The 17802-nt window shown below is 41.2% G+C and overlaps 1 protein-coding gene and 1 long non-coding RNA gene across 17 annotated transcripts in view; one reads left to right on the forward strand and one right to left on the reverse strand.

Moving 5' to 3' along the window:
* SOX5 (SRY-box transcription factor 5) overlaps window positions 1-17802 on the reverse strand; it is a 613432-nt gene that overhangs the window by 154502 nt on the left and 441128 nt on the right. For 15 of the 16 annotated variants that reach the window (XM_032105155.1, XM_032105160.1, XM_032105153.1 and 12 more), the window contains one exon: window positions 5684-5770. The exons of the other annotated variant lie outside the window; for it this stretch is intronic. In XM_032105155.1, the coding sequence (XP_031961046.1) occupies window positions 5684-5770 (87 nt within the window). The remainder of the gene's footprint in view (window positions 1-5683; window positions 5771-17802) is intronic. 16 annotated transcript variants of the gene reach the window in all.
* On the forward strand, window positions 7085-16134 carry LOC116442350. The gene is made up of 3 exons (XR_004239524.1): window positions 7085-8433; window positions 10056-10292; window positions 10912-16134. It is a non-coding gene; the product is annotated as an uncharacterized LOC116442350 (long non-coding RNA).

Consider the following 17802-nt stretch of genomic DNA (forward strand, 5'->3'; position numbering starts at 1 on the left):
ATTAGAACCTGTTTTTTTCTGATAAAATTAAGTACCTTTATGTACAAAAGTATAAATCCAGAACAACCTGAATTGGCTGTTTTGCCATATAATCACATTTTTAGAGGCTTTAAAAAAGATTCCTCCAACCCTCCTTCCATATGCTACCCTCAACTAACCTCCCATTCTAGGGTCAAATAGGAGCAGCTCCATCCAGTCGCAGTCTCCATCTCAGGCTTTCTTTTGGCCTGAAGAAGTTCTGCATTGGTGTGGCTCAGCTAGCACTGCCTACTTCTACTGCAGCCTGAGACTATCCCATTGTGTTGTGATCAACCTCCAAGATTTTGGCAGCTGCCAAATTTCCTCTCGAAACTTAGGATTCCCTGAGTGCAAGTGGGCAGGTTCCCATGCACCCCAGCACTTCTGGAATATTAAAAAATGATTAAAGCTCAATTTGCAATTCGCTACTATTAAACCCCTCAAAAAAATAAACACAAAGAAGAAGATACTAAGTAGGTTGCAACAAACACTGAATTTATCACAGTTCAAAGCTGACAATCCGACATATCTTACCTCCTTCACTAATGACTTGCACCCTCCTTCTCTTGCCACTCCACTTACAATACTACCCACAAAAAAATAATGCAAAATATCCACAGCTGACCCAAGTTTGCAAATGTTTTTGAACCATTAATTTACAAATGCAAAATTCACCCAGCTCCTACAAAAGTGTGCAACTTTCACACGTCTCCCGGGGATCTGTGCTGTATTAGTCAAAGGTTCAAACCCAGTGTATTCCCCATGAATAATCTTTCTCCCCTTCCCCCTCCTTCTTCCTGTCCACATCTAAATGCAGAATCCCCAGCTTCCTTGTCTTTAGTTTACAGATTATGTGATCCAAAGTGTCACTCACTGGATTACTGCACATAACCTGCGCACTACCCGAAGCTTACTTGTCTTCAACTTGTCCAGCATTACTTAAATGGAATTATCCATCACAATCCATATACCGAATCTGCATAGCTCACTTATCTCAAGATTCTGTGTGTCACCTACTAGATTATCCGTTTTAATCCATACATTGAATCTACATAACATATGTCTTTAATTCATGGGCTCTGATGAGCTATAGTATCGCTGAATGGATTATTTCTCTTTATCCATTATTGGCAGTCCTAAAACCGTTGACTGAGTATTCTCTCATGCCCCATCTTCTGAGTACATGAGCAAAATCAGAGTCTTCAGCAAACACAGCTCTATCTCACATCAAACACAGCCTAACACAATACCTGCACTGATACTTCATGGAATTTGGAACCCAGTTTCTCACACAAAACAAATGTCTGTGTTATCGTAAACCGAAGATCAGGATTGGTAGGCTAATCTCGCTTTCAATTACATCCATAAATCTGTGGTTACTCCAGTACAGTCTCTGGAGTCACCTAGATTTAAGCGGATACAATGAAGAGCTGATTTTAACCTAACGACAATCCCTTTCACAGTGAGTACAGAAAACACTTCACCTGACCTGTTTACAAATTAACCTGCACAATAGAAAAGGTTTTTCAAACAACAACAACAAAAATGTATCAGGTTCAGACTTGCCCGGTCTTTCTTGAGAGACTTGGGCACAATCACTGTTAACAATGCCTTCAACAGAAAACCAACTCAGGAAGATTGGAAATGAAAGTCTGTTTAGCCTTTTGTTCCACACGCCTATTCAATATTAGCTAAGTGGGGAATATATAAAATATGCATTATTATGTCTTGACAAGTCTCAATAGAGAGATGGACAAGATTAGCAGCAAGGTTTTGTGCACACCAAGGAAGTTTTTAAGAGTTCTCATCATGGCTAAAGCTGCCTCACTCACCCCAGTGTGAGCAAGGCTGGACAACCCATGATTCACCTGAGGGGCCAGCACTGCTCCTGAAGCCCAGCACCAGTGAAAGAGAAGCTTCATGTTAATTTTCTATATATAGGGATGATCACTGATATTTAAGAAATAAATATTTTTTATACCTTTTCCTAGCAACACTGGAGGACAGCACCTGCTTTCCCCCTGCACTGCACAGCAACAAGGCAGTTACACTGACAGCAGAAAAGGGGAATGATTTTCCTTCCTGTAGACGATTGGTTTGAGACCTGAAGATCTCTCTGCTCCACTGAATCCAATAACCTGCATTATCTATGAATAATCCAGAGGCTTTTTGAGCCCTGGTTTTGAATATGATGGATGTAAGTAGGTTTGAATAGGCTTCAACCAATTCAATATACAGTTTTACAGCTTCACTTTAAAATACTTCAATTTAACAGCACGTTTTGTAGGTTTTACTATACAGCGACTTGTTTTGAGCACAGTAAAAATTCCATGGATATCAAAACAGAATTTCTTAAGAAATCTCTAGTGCCAAGCTTGTAATTTAGTCCCAGACAAATTCTCTGAACAAACACAGGTATTTGAGTCACAATTTCTACAGATATAAAAGGTTCTAGATTTTGCCCCATTTGAAGAGTATTCCCTTGCAGTACCTTTCAGTCAAGCCGTGGAATAAAACATTTTATTTCTTTTCAATTTGTAACTGGATATATAGATCCTTCTAACTGTGATCTTGAAGTTTGCAGCTGGCTCTCTGCAGCTACTCAGTGATGGTTCTCCTGTTTTATAGGCGTGCAGATGAAGAAAGGGGGGTCTAAAGTAGCAGCCAAAGGTAACAAAGCAACTAAGAGAAACAACTGAATACAAAACATGGGAGTCTCGTGACTTCTAACCAATTCCCTTATCTTTAATAAAATATTACTGCTTTCTAACTTAAAAGAAATCACGCTAATAGAAAATAAAGTCTTCCTCTTCATCTCCCTTTCTTTTAATCTCTCCCAGAGAATAAAACTCAATGGTAGCAACACAGATTTGGGCATTAACAATATGCAGCCTAGTGCTGAGACTTTAGCACGACATACTAAAACTCCCCCAGACCTAATGAAAAACACAATGAAATTTTGAACAGTTAAATGGAAAAAACTATTCAGTGCATAAGACAGTTGGGCAGTACAGCTCCTAGTGCTGTCCACATTCCAGGGTGTATTAATAATAAGACACTACTTAAGTGGGGGTTTCCAAATATCACTAATAGAGAAATGAGGGGTGGAAAAAACGCAGCTGTCAGGCCAAATACAGAGAGAGAAGTTAATTAAAGAATCACAACTGGAGAACTTCATAACTATAGAAGAACAAAATCATTTTGTGGCATAATATATGTGTGTTTGTACACGTGTATGTGGGTATAGAGCAGCTCAACTTGCACACCTTTCCTGCTGCCTCACTAAATATAGCTGCAATACAGCTGAGCCATTGTTTGTTGGCTGCTCACGGCTGATGGTGCCATGAAAACCACATGCCTGGGCACTAAATAATCAGCCTCCCTGACCCCCCAAGAATCTGTAAGTCAAATTCATTTACCCCCAGAGGGCAATGCTCTATTGTATCCTCCCTCCTTTCTAGCCACCTAGGAACAATGGACAATAATTGCAACTGTCACGGCAGTCAGTAGGAAAAATAAACCAGTGCCTGTTTTCACAGCTTACTGCCAAATTTGATCCAAACACCTAATAACCATGCCCCCAACCACAGAACCACAGTTGCACTAAAAAGCCTCAGATGTGAGGCTTTTGAACAGAGCTACAGAACAATAACTCGACTTGTGTTCAAAATATAAAGCTAAAAACCAAAAATTAAAGCTAAGAAAAGTCTTCTTTGAGGCTGAGCTGTTGCTCCCCATCCTTTCCCCCAGGCACGACTGAAAGGACTGTTGAGTTTCTCTCATGGTAGCATATAGCTGGCTGCTGCTGCTTTCAAGTTTAGCTTGTGAAAGGCTAAAACAGGGAGGGAGAAAAAAGATTGCCCTCCAAAAGAACAAGATCATAGGCACTGGGAACAGACCACCTTCTCACTGCACAGCACTCTTCAGAGCAGCTCTACGAAGTCCAAAGGCACTGGAGAATCACTGGGAGTCCTTCTAAAGGCTCCAGTGCATCAAGAGTTAAAGAAGCTCCATACAGTGTGCAAGATCTGCTGAAATACACTCCCAAAAGTGGGTATGAAAGATGTCTCCTCATACTTTGTCCCTAAAACATCTTAAAGATGTCTCACCAGTTCATGGCAAAGGATGACGTTCTTTTAAAACTATGTGCTTTCAAAACCCAGAACGCCCAGGTAAGACCAGTGGCTGCCCTTCCTCTTTATGACTTGTTGCTTTACACACATGGAGCAGGAATGAAGAACCCAGGGTTTGGCCCTCTGTAGTAATAATAATAATCATCATCATCATCATCATCACAAAAACAACAACAACAACAACATCATCTCAGCCTACTGGGGGCTGCAGCATTATATTCTGTTATGAAGTTATTCTACATAGGTAATGAATATACGTCTTTGAATTACAGCCTCCTAGGGAGAAGCCTGGGGAAACAAGTGGTATATTTTCCTACTTGTGTGGAGTCAGTGGAATAGCACAAACTAATGCTGGTGGCTTATCGGTGACAGGCTGGAAGGCCCATGTAATTAAAATAACACTTTCTTTGCATATGCACCAATCCATTAACCTGTGAGAGCACGTTGTGTTGTATGCTTTCCTGAATACTGCCCACCTCTTGTGCACACGGTCCTTAAACCTGTCAGGCACAAGGTTTGGGAGCCTGCCTGAGTGAGGATGTCTAGATCAAGGACAACATTAGTAAGTAAACATACCAAAAATAATGGAGAGAAACTAAATCCAGTTTATAAACACGAGAGAAGGGTTTAATTTTAATTTCATTCTACTTTCACATTTCCAAAACAACATTGGCTTGGATTTTGCTACTCCAGATGTACACTGATATAAATGGGAGAAGAATCAGAATCACTGTTTCTTTTCAGAGTGATAATGGCTGCTCTGAAAACTTACAATTTTTGATGTGTATTTTGAGTGAGCTCCTCATCATACGTGCTGCAGAGGAATTATAAAAATATTAAATTACATGAAAACAAACAACTACAGGTTCCCTAAAATGACCTCAGATATATAAAAATGGGAAATATCTTGGCAAAGCAGAAGCTACTGCTGCTGGAGAGTGGTCAAATTTTGCCATTTTCCTTCTGGAGTAGGGCTTTAAAAGAACATGCTTTAGTGCACAGATGTTGTACGCTGTCTTTTAAAATCTGCACTGGCTAATTTCAGTACCTAGAGGTATCATTACACAAACTTTGCTCTTTATTTTTTCCTACATGCAAAAAAAGTAAACAAAAAAAAAGCAAAAAAAAAACCAAACAAAAAACAACAACATAATCAAAATCTGTCCAAAAATTAACAAAATTAACAAGGAATTCAGATCACCCTCAGATTTCAGAAGCTGAGGTCTGCTATGCTCTGATATCACATATATTTGATACATGAATTGACTTTTTTTTTCCCAATCCAGCAATAGGATGTGTTCGTTTATAACACAGAACGATATATGCATCAAAAGCTTAATGTAAATTCATTTACTTAGGCAATATACCATTTCACTGATTTATATTATCACAGATGGGAGTGCATACATTTCATTTAAACCCCAAATTACCATGTTTGAAGGGGAGGGGAAGAGGAGCAGACAAAGTTCCATAAAGCCAGTGGTATCTGTATATTCATTCTTAATTTCCTTTTAGCACAGAAACAGCGTTACCTTTTATTTCTCCAAAGTTCCCTGATCCCATGGCAAGAAGCTTGTCTTTCCAGTCCTTTGATAGTAGCTTTTCAATACTGGGAGTTTCTGAGTGAAGGGGGGGAAAAAAAATGTAAGCAAATCAACATGACTGTCTCCACAATAGAACTCATTAAAAGTCTATCTGCTAAAAATAAGGCCAACCCTATTCTGGGCCCCAGTTCGTAATGACTTCATCAACAAACTGATAAGAGGGGAGGGAAGAGAAAAAAAAAAAGGAACAAAAAAGAAAAAAACTGAATGTGTTTTGTCACCTGCTGTTTCAAAACCATTAGCTTTTTCCTCTAGTGGAACAAAGCTCCGGTAATTCTGTATTACAATGGGCACATATAAACCTGCAGTTCATTGTTTTTCAATTTGGTGAACAAGTTGCTGCCTATAATGGATGCCTGTCAGTTTCTGGGTGTTAGTCTGCAGTCAAAAAATAATTATGTTGATAAAATGCGGAGTAAAGAGAGAGAGAAAGAGAGAGAGAAGCAAAGAATTAGCTCCTAAATCTGCTACATGTAATTATATCCCTCTGAGTCTTTACAATTACATCCACTTTATAATGTGTGTTTAAACATCGTGTGGTGGTAAGCACACTGTGGAAAGATTTTCCGGTAACACGCGCATTATAAATAATAATAAAAAGTTGGGTATGGAAAAAAGCTTTAAAAGACTGCAAAATCCAAAGGGAGAAAACGCACTGCTTAGAATGGAAACCCATTATTTGCTCATTTCAGATTCTATCACTTCCTTTAAAAATAAAATAAAATAAAATATATTTGTTCAGTATTTTCAGGAAAAATGCAGCGAGGGTGTGGATAGGTCTGATATTTATGTCTGCAACTCTTGTGTTCTGACCTCTTTTTGTGTAGAATTTTAATGCATAAGTAAATATAAATGCTAATAAAATTCAGAGAACATTAAACTCAATTCCAAACAATGTAATTGTATATTCTTGTCAGCATTTAGATGGGTACACAATTACAATAGCTTTCAATCCCACGATTAGCACTGCATTCAGTTAGAAAATGGAGTGTACTAAAAGATAAGTGTCCCAGTATGTGCCATCTAAATAACAATACCCACACTTATTATCTGGATCTAAGACATATACTGCTATTCTCCACATTTGTGTTTATGTGTATTTGTATTTGTTCAGGCATTTGTTTACCCCCTACCAGGAGCATAAAGGGAGTACATGTTAACTTATCAAAGGGACCGTCTGGCCTAGAGACCATACAATTATTAGCAACTGGTTAATTTTCCCCACAGTAAAAACCATTATGAGCAACCTTCATTATCTCGTTTGGCTAATTCCGCCTCCTTTCTTAAGCCCCAACTTGGAGCTCGGAGGCGCTGCGGTTCCTCGGGGCGGCTCTGCCGGCCGCGCTCTCCGCGCAAAGCCCCCGCCGCTCCCGGGGGCTGAGCGAGCCCGGGCTCCCTTGAACCCGCCGCCCGCAGGGCAGCATCAATGCATAGGGAACTACCGTGCCACGGGCACAGGGATGCTGTCCCTGCATCTCACGTCGGCCTCGCCTCTGCTCGCACACAGCTGTGCGCAGACAAACGGAAAGACAGACAGACAGACATCCGAGCCGGGCACAGCCCCACGCCCGCATCTCGCCGGGAGAGCAGCGACAACCTTCGGATGCCACCGACAGCACAGGAGGGTGTTTTGTTCCGTGACATTTTTATTCACGTTGCAGCACCCCGATCTCCTCCTGTGCACCCGCGGGCACTCCCTGTGCTGATCCCCGGGCTTGCCCGAGTGAGATTTCTCTGCTAGAATCTCTAAAACTTATCTCTAAATCTCATGAAATCCTAGGCATGCGGGCGGGAGAAGCTGTCGCGCAGAGCACGGTCCGTTCCGGGGCTGGCGAGCTGGAGGCGCCGCCGGACTCCGGGCACTTGCGCAGCTACTACTGAAGTTCGTCCGTCCCCCTCCAAGCACCCACGAAGAAAACCACTTTCACCAACGTGAATAGGTCAGATAAACACCGTCACTTTTCCTTTTTTCTTTATAATTTTATTAATTTTTATAATTATTATTCCTCTGCGCTTTTCTAAAGACTCCGGAACAGCATGTAAACAGGCCGGAGCAAATGCGGCATTTGCGGCGGAGAGCTGTCAGTCATTAAAAGCCAACAAACCTTTGCAAAGCAGGAATGCGGCAATAGGGATCCATTGTGAGCTGACAATGGGCTCCAGAGCCTCCAGGCACCAAAAGCAGCCCGCCTTACTTTTAAGTCCATTGTCAGCAAAGTCCACGACAAAGCTTTTCCCCCCCGGCTAGACAAAATATTCGCCGTGGTACGCTCGTAAAGAAACACAAGTCTTCTGTCTAACTTGCCGCCTTAAAGCTACAGTAGACGCTCGCCGGGGCTGCCAGAGCCCCGCTGAGCTGGCCGCCGGCCGCTGCCTGCCCGCATCCCTGTTTCCCTGCATACTTGCTTGCCTCCCGGCTTCCCTGCCGCCTTCCCTGCCCGCCGGCCCCTCGCAGCCGCTCGGGGAGGGGCGCCGGGACGGTCCCGGTGTCACTTTCCCGGGGGAGTTTGAGCTCTGTCGGTGCAACCCCGAGAGCCGGAGTCCCCCGCCCGAAGACTCGTGTTACATCCCAGCAACCCGAGCCCGCCGGTGATGCCGGGAGAGCCGCGGACAAACAAGCGGGGAGTAATGAATGCGGTGGACGGCCATGTATCAATGACTGAATTTCTGCGAGAACGGTAAAGATCTCAGTAGGAAATCATGATTAGAGATGTGAAAGGCCAAATGGCAAAATCCCAATAGTAACAATGCATCTGTTCATTAATGTGTGAATATGAGTAATATGAAAATTTAACACAATTATAAGCCCCCTCAGCAATCCTGATGGCATAAAATAGATTGTGGTGATCTAATCAGTGCTTCCCCTGTTGAAATACTGTATGTTAACTATTCAAAATAATATTATATAGACTTTTTTTCCTTTAAAAACCCCCAAGCAATCATATTAAATTGATGTCCGAACTTGGTTTCAAACCTCTCTAGATTTGAATTGCCATTTTTACAGAAGACACTTCAACAGAATTTTGATGCAGGACCAGCAAATAATCATCCTTCTGCTAATACTTAAGAAGAACTTTAATTCTGAAAGACAATAGCTTCCCCACCCCTATAGCTTTATGGAGCTAAACAGCTAGATTAGATTACAGCTTGTCTAATTCTATTATATACCATGTTAACATATTGTACTTACATAAAATATGTTATTCATATACTCGACCTATCACATTTCAGTAACTGTTTGTGAAATACCTTATGCACCATATCTTGGAAAGAAACATTTATTATGTCATTTATGTACCCCATTAAAAAAAGATTTGAAATTTACACATCTTAAATAAAAATAACTGTTTAAAAAGTTACGACAGTAGAGGTTCCATGAATTATACAGAAACAAAGTCATCCTTTGTTCAGCTTTTTTCAGACTTCATTGAGAAGATGTTGCTCTCAAATTAAGGGAAGAAATAAATGGTGTATCTTGTTTGCAAGGCAGGCATTCTCTGGATTCATTGGAAAGTCAGTAAAACTTTTAATGCTTGCACATATAATGTGCAGCTTGAAACTGGGAAAGATGGCCTGCACACAGGAACTGCTATTCCTGATCCCTACTCCAACCATTTCTCTCCTCTTGGATTCCCCAAAACCACGTTTTTTTACATGCAAAATCGGAGCTATATAGTGACAGATTTTGGATGTGCATCAGGACAGCTATGTATTCCAATAATCTGTATTTCCAAAAAGCTACACATGTTGTTCTGAATATGGCGATGATTCATAATGCCTCCTAATTCAATCTTTGAAAAGACTCCAGAATTACCCCCTTTCCTTCTTCCAAGCCCCACTTGAGCTAAGAATCCCCCCCAATACCTACCTGCAGTGTAGATCCTATGGCACACAGTAAACCAATCCCAAGTCACAGCACAGTATGAATACATCTACAAGACTTGTTCACAGGTTGTTTGTGAACAGTAATTTCGTTAATGTTTGGGAAACATTTTTGTCCCAGACACACTATGAGAAGTGTTACATGTTGTTGCAGAAGAGGATTATGGATAGGGCACCAAAGAGAAGGATTGAGATGGAAAGAAGAACAGGAATCATTAACTAAACATTGGCCAAGAGGCGCCTGACTGAATCAATATAGATACAAATTAATCCACAGAAATGATTTCTGCTGTGTCTATTCAACACATTTATCAGTCATTAGCTCTTTCTAGAGATATTTACAGCACATTTTGTTTTTCTTCTTTCACCCCTGCCTCTGTTGCTTACATATGCTTCTCCGCATCACTGCGTATGGCAGTGCCCACTGGTGAATGCCTCCGCCTGTGCCAGCAGCTCCCTGGCTCCTCGGTGTCCCCTGGTCCCGCCACCCTCCCTCTGTGCCAAGCACCATCCAGACTGACTCCCTCATCCACAACAATGAGACTTGGAGACTGATGCCAGCAGCCAGTAATTCTCATGCAGGCCTTCAGCACATGGAATGAAACCACTTTCCTTGGAGTTGTGAGAGTCCTGTGTTCACTGCTCTGATCTGCAGGTATGGATGCATCTGTACATCCACTGAATTGCTCTTACACAACTGGAAAGCAAATAATCTCCATAAATTAACATTAAACAGCTTTTAAATCTAATTTTTGGTATGCTAACAAGCATGTCACTGTCCCTCTACTCCTGCATTTGATATTTAAATACAGCTTCACTGACTTACCTGCTTAAAAGCCCTAAAGTTTTCACACTGGGAAGCGAGTGGTTTGTATCCAGGAAATGGACGAGGATACAAAGCCATAGTAAGAAGGAGGCACCATTTTTATCACTGTCTGCTAGATTTCTATTGAATTTAGTCTACTTCCAGAAGTTCATTTTTTTCAGGCATTGTAACTCCCCTTTGGGAGTGGACCTAATCCTACTCTCAATTCAGTGGCAGCACAGATGCACATGTACCTGGACCTGCCTCGGCAGCCTTCCAAACACACAGTCCCACAGCACAGCACTCCCTTCAGGCCTAGCCTCTCCAGTAGCTCTTTTCAATCCATGCTCCAGGGTCACAGTCCTAGAAATCCACTTATACAAGCTTAGAATGGTGTTCAGTGCCAAATCTCTATTACCTCTCTGTTCCTGCTGATTATTTACTGAAAGCAAACTTTGGTCTCATGCAGCTGCCTGCTTCCAGAGAAAGGCATGCAATTCCAACATGCTGTAACAAGGTGAGGAATGGGAGCTCTCCACATGAGGCATGACCGAAAGACCCATATTTGAAGAGGAAATGGGAGAGAAAGCTCTGATGTTATACAGAGGCAACTATGATCAAAGTGTAAGAGGCTGATGTAAGTTGACTACAAGTTAAGAGGCAAAGTGTGAGTCCTGGAGCCTCCCACTTGCATGGTGTCTGGATGTCCAAGGATGGGTGCCCTCCCAAGGAGATGCCCAAAGGGTTCCCTCCTTTGTAACTACAGTGAACAGATCTTGCCCTGGGTTGAAAGAGAGATACTTCTCAGAAAAAAGTAAAAGAAAGATGTTTGGCCTTGGCAAGGATGATGACATGAAGTGTAGCAAGAACAGAGAGAAGCCAAGAGTTGCTCAATGCCCATCCAGACCACCAAACATTTCCTGCCAACACGTGTTATTCCTAGAGGAAGGAGTATTTGGTCGGCACAAATTATCATGAATGAACTTCAACATTAGCTGATACACCTTCCACTTCTGGCAAGCACCTTCCTTTGTATTAAGAAAGCACTGGCAAACACTGAGCTGGCACCCATTATTCACCTTTTCCTTCTGCTATGGTCATAAATATGTTCCACCCATCAGTCACAGTTCCACTCAGCGTTCCTACAACCCTCACCTATCCATATGTCACCCCACTAGCACTCTGTTCTCTGTTCATGTACCGAAACAAATCCTCTCTGGTCTAAATCAGGAAATGAGATCAAGGGCAGATTTCCACTCTTCCTTTAAAAGAGCAGACAAACATGTAGATAGAAGAAATTTCTCTTTTTACGCCCCCATATTTTATTAAGAAGCTCTTACCTATACAAAATCAGAAACAATTTTCATAGCAAGGAAAATAAAGCAACTATTATGAAGAAATGGCTGGTATCAGCAGGTTACATAGACATGCAGCATCTGCATACACATATGGTTCTCCATCAACAGAATCATGCTTTTAGGGAACTACTTGCAGCTAGGCAAGACACTATGAATCATGAGCAGGCACAACACAGAATGTATTTAAATTTGGAAATCAAAGACCACAAAACATACATTTTTCTCTTGCCTTCCAGGAAGTACTGCAATTTTTCACCAGTCTAAAAGCAGATTAAACTTTTGGAGCAGACACTAGGAAACACCTCTATAAATGTAAATATTGTTCAAATGTAGGACATGGTTGCTCAGGCGTGATAAGCAAAAATGTGGTGCTGACTACAATACTACCTGGGGCTTCTCTGACTGGACAGTGAAGAAAGGAAGAAGAAAGTGGTGTGCTGTTGGGTTCTGTGGGTTTGGGGTTTTTTTTTATACACAAAATGTTTTTTAGTCTTTGGGCACAAACTCACAGAGCTGAACCAAACATTCAAGTTACAATATTAGGAAGCTGTGGTGCTCTGGCCAGCGCATCACAGTATGACTCTTACTGCACCACTCCATCACAACCACTGTGCAGGAAACAGCTGGGCTACATATGTCCATGGGTAGCTTCCAAGCCTACTAAAAAGCTCCCTTCTCTGGCAGGGATAACCAGCCCTCCTGTTCGTGGAATCTCTAGTTCCATTCTGGCCACATGTTAGCTCACATAGCTTTTCATTTCAGAGGACAAAATCAACTTCTTTATCCATAGATGACCGTAGTCACCTGTGGTGCACAATGATATCAGGTCACCATTGCATTCTTGTTGCACATAGTGCCTAATTTTGTGTATGGTCAAAAATACACCACTTGTTTTCAAGTTGTTTGCTCTCTTTTGCAATACCCATCATGCTGCTTTGATGAAGTATATGTTGTATGAATGATAAGACATTTTTATTGTCATTTCTAGTAAAAGAGCACTTAATTCACATAGCCAGAAAAGGTTCCATAGCACCATAAATAAATTATTTAAGATTTTAACATTCAAATCAATAATCTATGAATGCCACCAGAAACATGATTCTACTCTACCTGCAAATATACAAAGCAATGATTTTCACAACTGCTCACCAATGCCTACTGCCAGTCTTATAAGAAAGTTAACCTAAAAACAAGGGGATGTTTATTACAAAGGAAAGTTTGGAATAGCCTTCAGATACACTAAACTAATTGTTGAACTAATTATCCCTTTGGATGTAAGCAAGGAGCCTGCAAACCACAGCACCAGACAGGAACACATGGCTAAGCAGGACATGGGGAGAGCAGAATGACTTCTTAAGCTAGATTTGAGGCCAAAACCAGCATCTCAGTCAATGACGCCTTCAGGAATAGCCAGGCTGTTGTCTGAAATTTTTATAGTTCCCATCACCTGAATGCACTGGCAGTCGCTCCATTACCTGTGTGCTTTTCAGGCTGTCTTGTTTCACTGAACAGTCACCCACTCCAGGAGCAGTGTCACACTCCACGTAAGAGACGTGCAATGCAAAGACAATCACACCAGTCCTTCAGCCTCCCAGCAAAAGAGTCGATGTTCATTTGAGGGTCACACAGGCCACAGCCAAGATTTTCTCAGCTTCCATCCTCTTTATTGGTATACAGCCTCAGGACAGAGCCTGCTTCCAGAGTGTGAAAAATTCAGGTATTTCTGAAAGTCTCTCTGTCATACACTCTTCTGGACTGACAATGAGATGTTCACAAAGCCCTTCTGAAGACTAAATACCTGAGAAACCCACCTCTTTCACGAGCACATTGCTGAGCCAGGGAACAAGCCTGCATTCCTCCTCTCACCTCAGAACAACAGGGAACTCCAGCTCTATCTCTGTTATTTCTAACATGCTAACTTCTAAAGTATATACTTCATTGTCTTACCTACCTTAGTGACAACAGACCCCATCAAGGCTACAAAGTGTATGCTGATAACCCTTCAAAGCACAGGGCTGCAAGCTGCAGTATGATAATTGCCACCCCTTCCTCTCCTGTGGGTGTGGAAATCATATTTGTGTGCCAGGGCAGCTGGTGTGTGCTCGACTCACACCTCCAGTAATCTGGCCTTCCACATCAAGCCTGGAGCCACTGCTGGCTGCCTCAGATTTACACGGAGGTGGGGCTGCATTACTTGCAGGACAAACCCAAATTATTCTGAAAAAACAACTGCAACAGTGTAGTTTGTAGTCACTGCTCAGTTACCGTCCATTTAAGAATCTGTCCTTAAAATACACAGTGGGATATGGCTAGTTCAAGAATCGATGCAATCTGCCCTTCCCATTTCCGCAGCTGAGCAATGGTGTCCCCCAGAGAAGGGCTCTGTGAATGGCACAGGATGTCATGCACAGGACAACATATCTTTTATCACTGCAATTCTTTGGGATTCAGTGCTTTGGATTCCCAAAGGCATTCAGGAGCATAAATCCCATTCTGGAAAGGAATTAGGGTCCACCTGCCTTTGGATATCCAGGCCAGGGAGTTGGCCCAAAGAACACTTTCTGCCAAATGCTGCATTTCACCGGCACAATTATTGCTGGAACATCTTTTTCAGCACACACAATATTTAGGATGATCCCAGCTCCCTGCTAGCACTATTTTCTTCACCCCAATTAAATTAACATGTAAGAATGAAGCACGTTTTTGAACCTTATTAAACTTTTAAAAAACCCAAAAGTTAAATTTTTAAATGTGCCCAGTACTTTCTTGATATTCAAAAAATAAATTAATACATGAAACAGAGTAACTCACTTTCAAACACCTGAGCAGCAACCCCTTCCTTTTTAATTGAAGTTACACCAGTAGGAATCCTTATGAAAAGAAGGGCAACAGTGAAATAAAAAACTCCTCTCCTACACATGAAAAAAAGAATTGTCCTATTCTGTGTTCTTCAGCTTTCTAATGCCCCTTTAATTCCTGGCATCTCTAAATGGAAGAAGGAATTGATTTTCTCAGGAGTGGTCCACCCAGCAAAAAACCATGTGTCAGATGACAGAAGGAGGTAGTATACTGAACTTCACTGAAATTCTGAAACCACAAAGATATTTTAATATTTCCAGAGACTATTACAAGAGTAACAACATAAAAACATAGACATCTTGAATTAAATAACATTAAATTTCACTTCAGTTTTGTTTTTCTGTCTCAGTTGGACAGAGATACTCCACCGAAATACATATTCCCCTGAAATACATTTTTGTATTAGTGCTACCAACAGAGCCAGTTTCTAATTAAAGGGCCCTAATATCTTGTTAATATTAACAGAGGGCCATGATTTTGGTCTGCTAATTTTTTACATCTTCAGCACATCCTTGGTAAGTAAGAAGGATTTAAAAAAGGTATTCAATGACATGGCTATATACTAACTTTTTATAGGTATTGACACATCATTAAGGATGTTCTAGGGAGATTCCATGGTTTATCCTTTGACCAAAAAGATCTTTCATGCTGATCTGTCACTTTTAAAGTAATTAAATGCTTTCTCGAACAAACCCTAAAACAAAGCCCCAAGAGCCCCCAAAAGTATGTAATCTAAATAACCATAAAACATAAATTGAGGGCTACAGTGTTTGGCTAGAATTTCAGGGAAATCCTTCTAAAGCTCAACCAAACCACTTCTCAAATCCAAAATTCAACAGCAACAATGTAACCATTCACATAGAGTTACTATAGCATTTTTACCTGAAAATCTCAGAGCAACTTACTTAAAAATGGAAAAAAAAATTGAGTCCTGAAGTGCTGGTAATTTTCCTCAAAATGACAAATGCGAGGATTGTGTGTGATGAGGCTGAGGAGACAATTTTCTAAATAACCGATCTTTCAGCCCTGGCCACTGCCATCACTTCCCACCAGCAAAAACCCGGCAGCTCTGGCCTCGGGATGATCGGCTGCAAAGGGAGCTGTTGATCCCTGGGGCTCCTCACCTCTCGGCCTTCCTTACATGTCTTGACAAAGAGTCTTATTTGCCAACGCAACAGAGCAATAAAAAAGAAATGAAAAAAGTAAGCGAAACAAGCCCTCTTCTCACAAAGCTGCAACTTCCGCTACTGAGGCCTGCTTGGGGTTTGGGGTTATTCTGGGTTAACTATCTCTGCTTTCAGAAACAGGCCCACACAGTGCCTGGGCATTCCTGGCTCCCCCTGTGCCCATCCCGGAGAGCATCAGGGTGAGGAGATGGCAGGGGCAGAGCCCTGCTTCCGAATGGAAGCCAGGAAATGTCCTGCTGCAGCTGTGCTTGTTACTGGCATAATCATCAGCTTCCACCCTCCTCCCCCACCCTGTTTTTCCTTTTTATTTTTCCCTCCTTCTTTTTTTTTTTTTTTTTTTTTTTTTTGACAGCTGTCTTCCTATCTTCCCAACAGGTGCTATTAGGCCTGAACAATGGCGAAGGCTTTTAAGCCACTGCTGTTGACAAGTGAAAGGGAACAACAAATGGCTCAGTAGTGCTCTTCTCCCAGGGTCACTCAACCAATGGTAATAGTTATTATTTTTATTTATTAGCTCTGTGGCACTGTCCTCCATTGTACCTTCTCCAACCTCCCCTTTCCGTGACAGCAAGGAGCTTTTTAACTTTTAATAAAAATGGGCGAGCGCTTAGCTCCTGAGCTAGCTCTTTTTGCAAAGTGCACAGCTAATGAATGTTGTCCATTTAGATCTGGATAATTTATGATGTCAGCGGAGCAGAGGTGGGGAAGGCTGGATCCAGATACGGCCATTACTTACACTGCCAGGAGTGACAACGAGAGCATGGGGAGGTGGAAGTCAGACAGAAAGAAGAAGTTCCCTCACCCTGTTTTTGGGGCTTTTTCCAGGATGATTACAAGATTAGCAGATAAATATGACATTCCCTCTTTTGAGGTTGATGTAATTTTTCTTTTCCCTTGTCAGCATTTTGCTGACTGTATCATAATCCTCTTCAGAGAACAATGGCAGGTGGAAGAAAAGTTAATTTTCCCTTAAATGAAAATGACTGCACCCATTTAAACAATGGACTCAGACATGTTACTGCCAAGAGAAAAAATTGTGCCAAAATGTTTTCTGATCCTAATATATTTCTGATACACATACATTTACTAGATGAGGTTACTCAATTAAAAAATGGTATGCAACAGATAAACCCTATCAAATGCAAGCCCTGTGTTGTCACTGTCCCGGCAAACCAGGTAAATAGGAAGGAAAATCAGGCAATTCCATGGCCAAATGAAATCAGTAACCAGAAAGTGACCTGGAAGCACAAATACACTTGAAAGTTGAAAATGTAAAGCTAAAAACCATCAAAAACATATTGTGGAACTGGTTGGTTTAGAGTCATGTGTTCGATCAAATTGAGGTAACAGTATGTACATCTTTTGATCATCTGGACCCATTTATTTAAATTTTAAATTTACGTGAACGTGTAGTGAAAGGGCTACAGACATCAGATTGTGTATGTACTTCCTAGAGTAAATGTGTACTATTATAATTTGAACTGAATGATAACATTGAAAGAACCAGAAAGTACTCATTTGGAATGTTAATAAAACCATTAAAGGAATTTTAAAAATTGAAAACAGAAAACTGAAAAGGATATCCCCCTGAAACAACAAAAAACCCCACACAGCAGGCCCGGATTTCTATTCTTTTTCAAAATATGACAGACTGTTTTACCATTGGAAGTGAGAATTAAAGCACATATGCCTGATGCTAAACAACTACACATCCTGAACTCCTCTTGCACAACATATGTGAACACAAAATCTCAACTATTGATTGCCAGATGCCAGAAAGACAGGAAAAATAATATTATTAATAATAACATTAAAAAAATGGTACACTATAAATCAAAGCTTCTGAAGTGCAGGTAGTTTCACAGTAAATCAGACTGCTAGTTGTGATGTAAATGATATTTGCATAAAATCATTATGTCAAATTAAGTGGAAATTATTAAGGCTAATGTCATCCTT

This window comes from Corvus moneduloides, chromosome 4 (genome assembly GCF_009650955.1).
Source record: "Corvus moneduloides isolate bCorMon1 chromosome 4, bCorMon1.pri, whole genome shotgun sequence".
Lineage (NCBI taxonomy): Eukaryota > Metazoa > Chordata > Aves > Passeriformes > Corvidae > Corvus > Corvus moneduloides.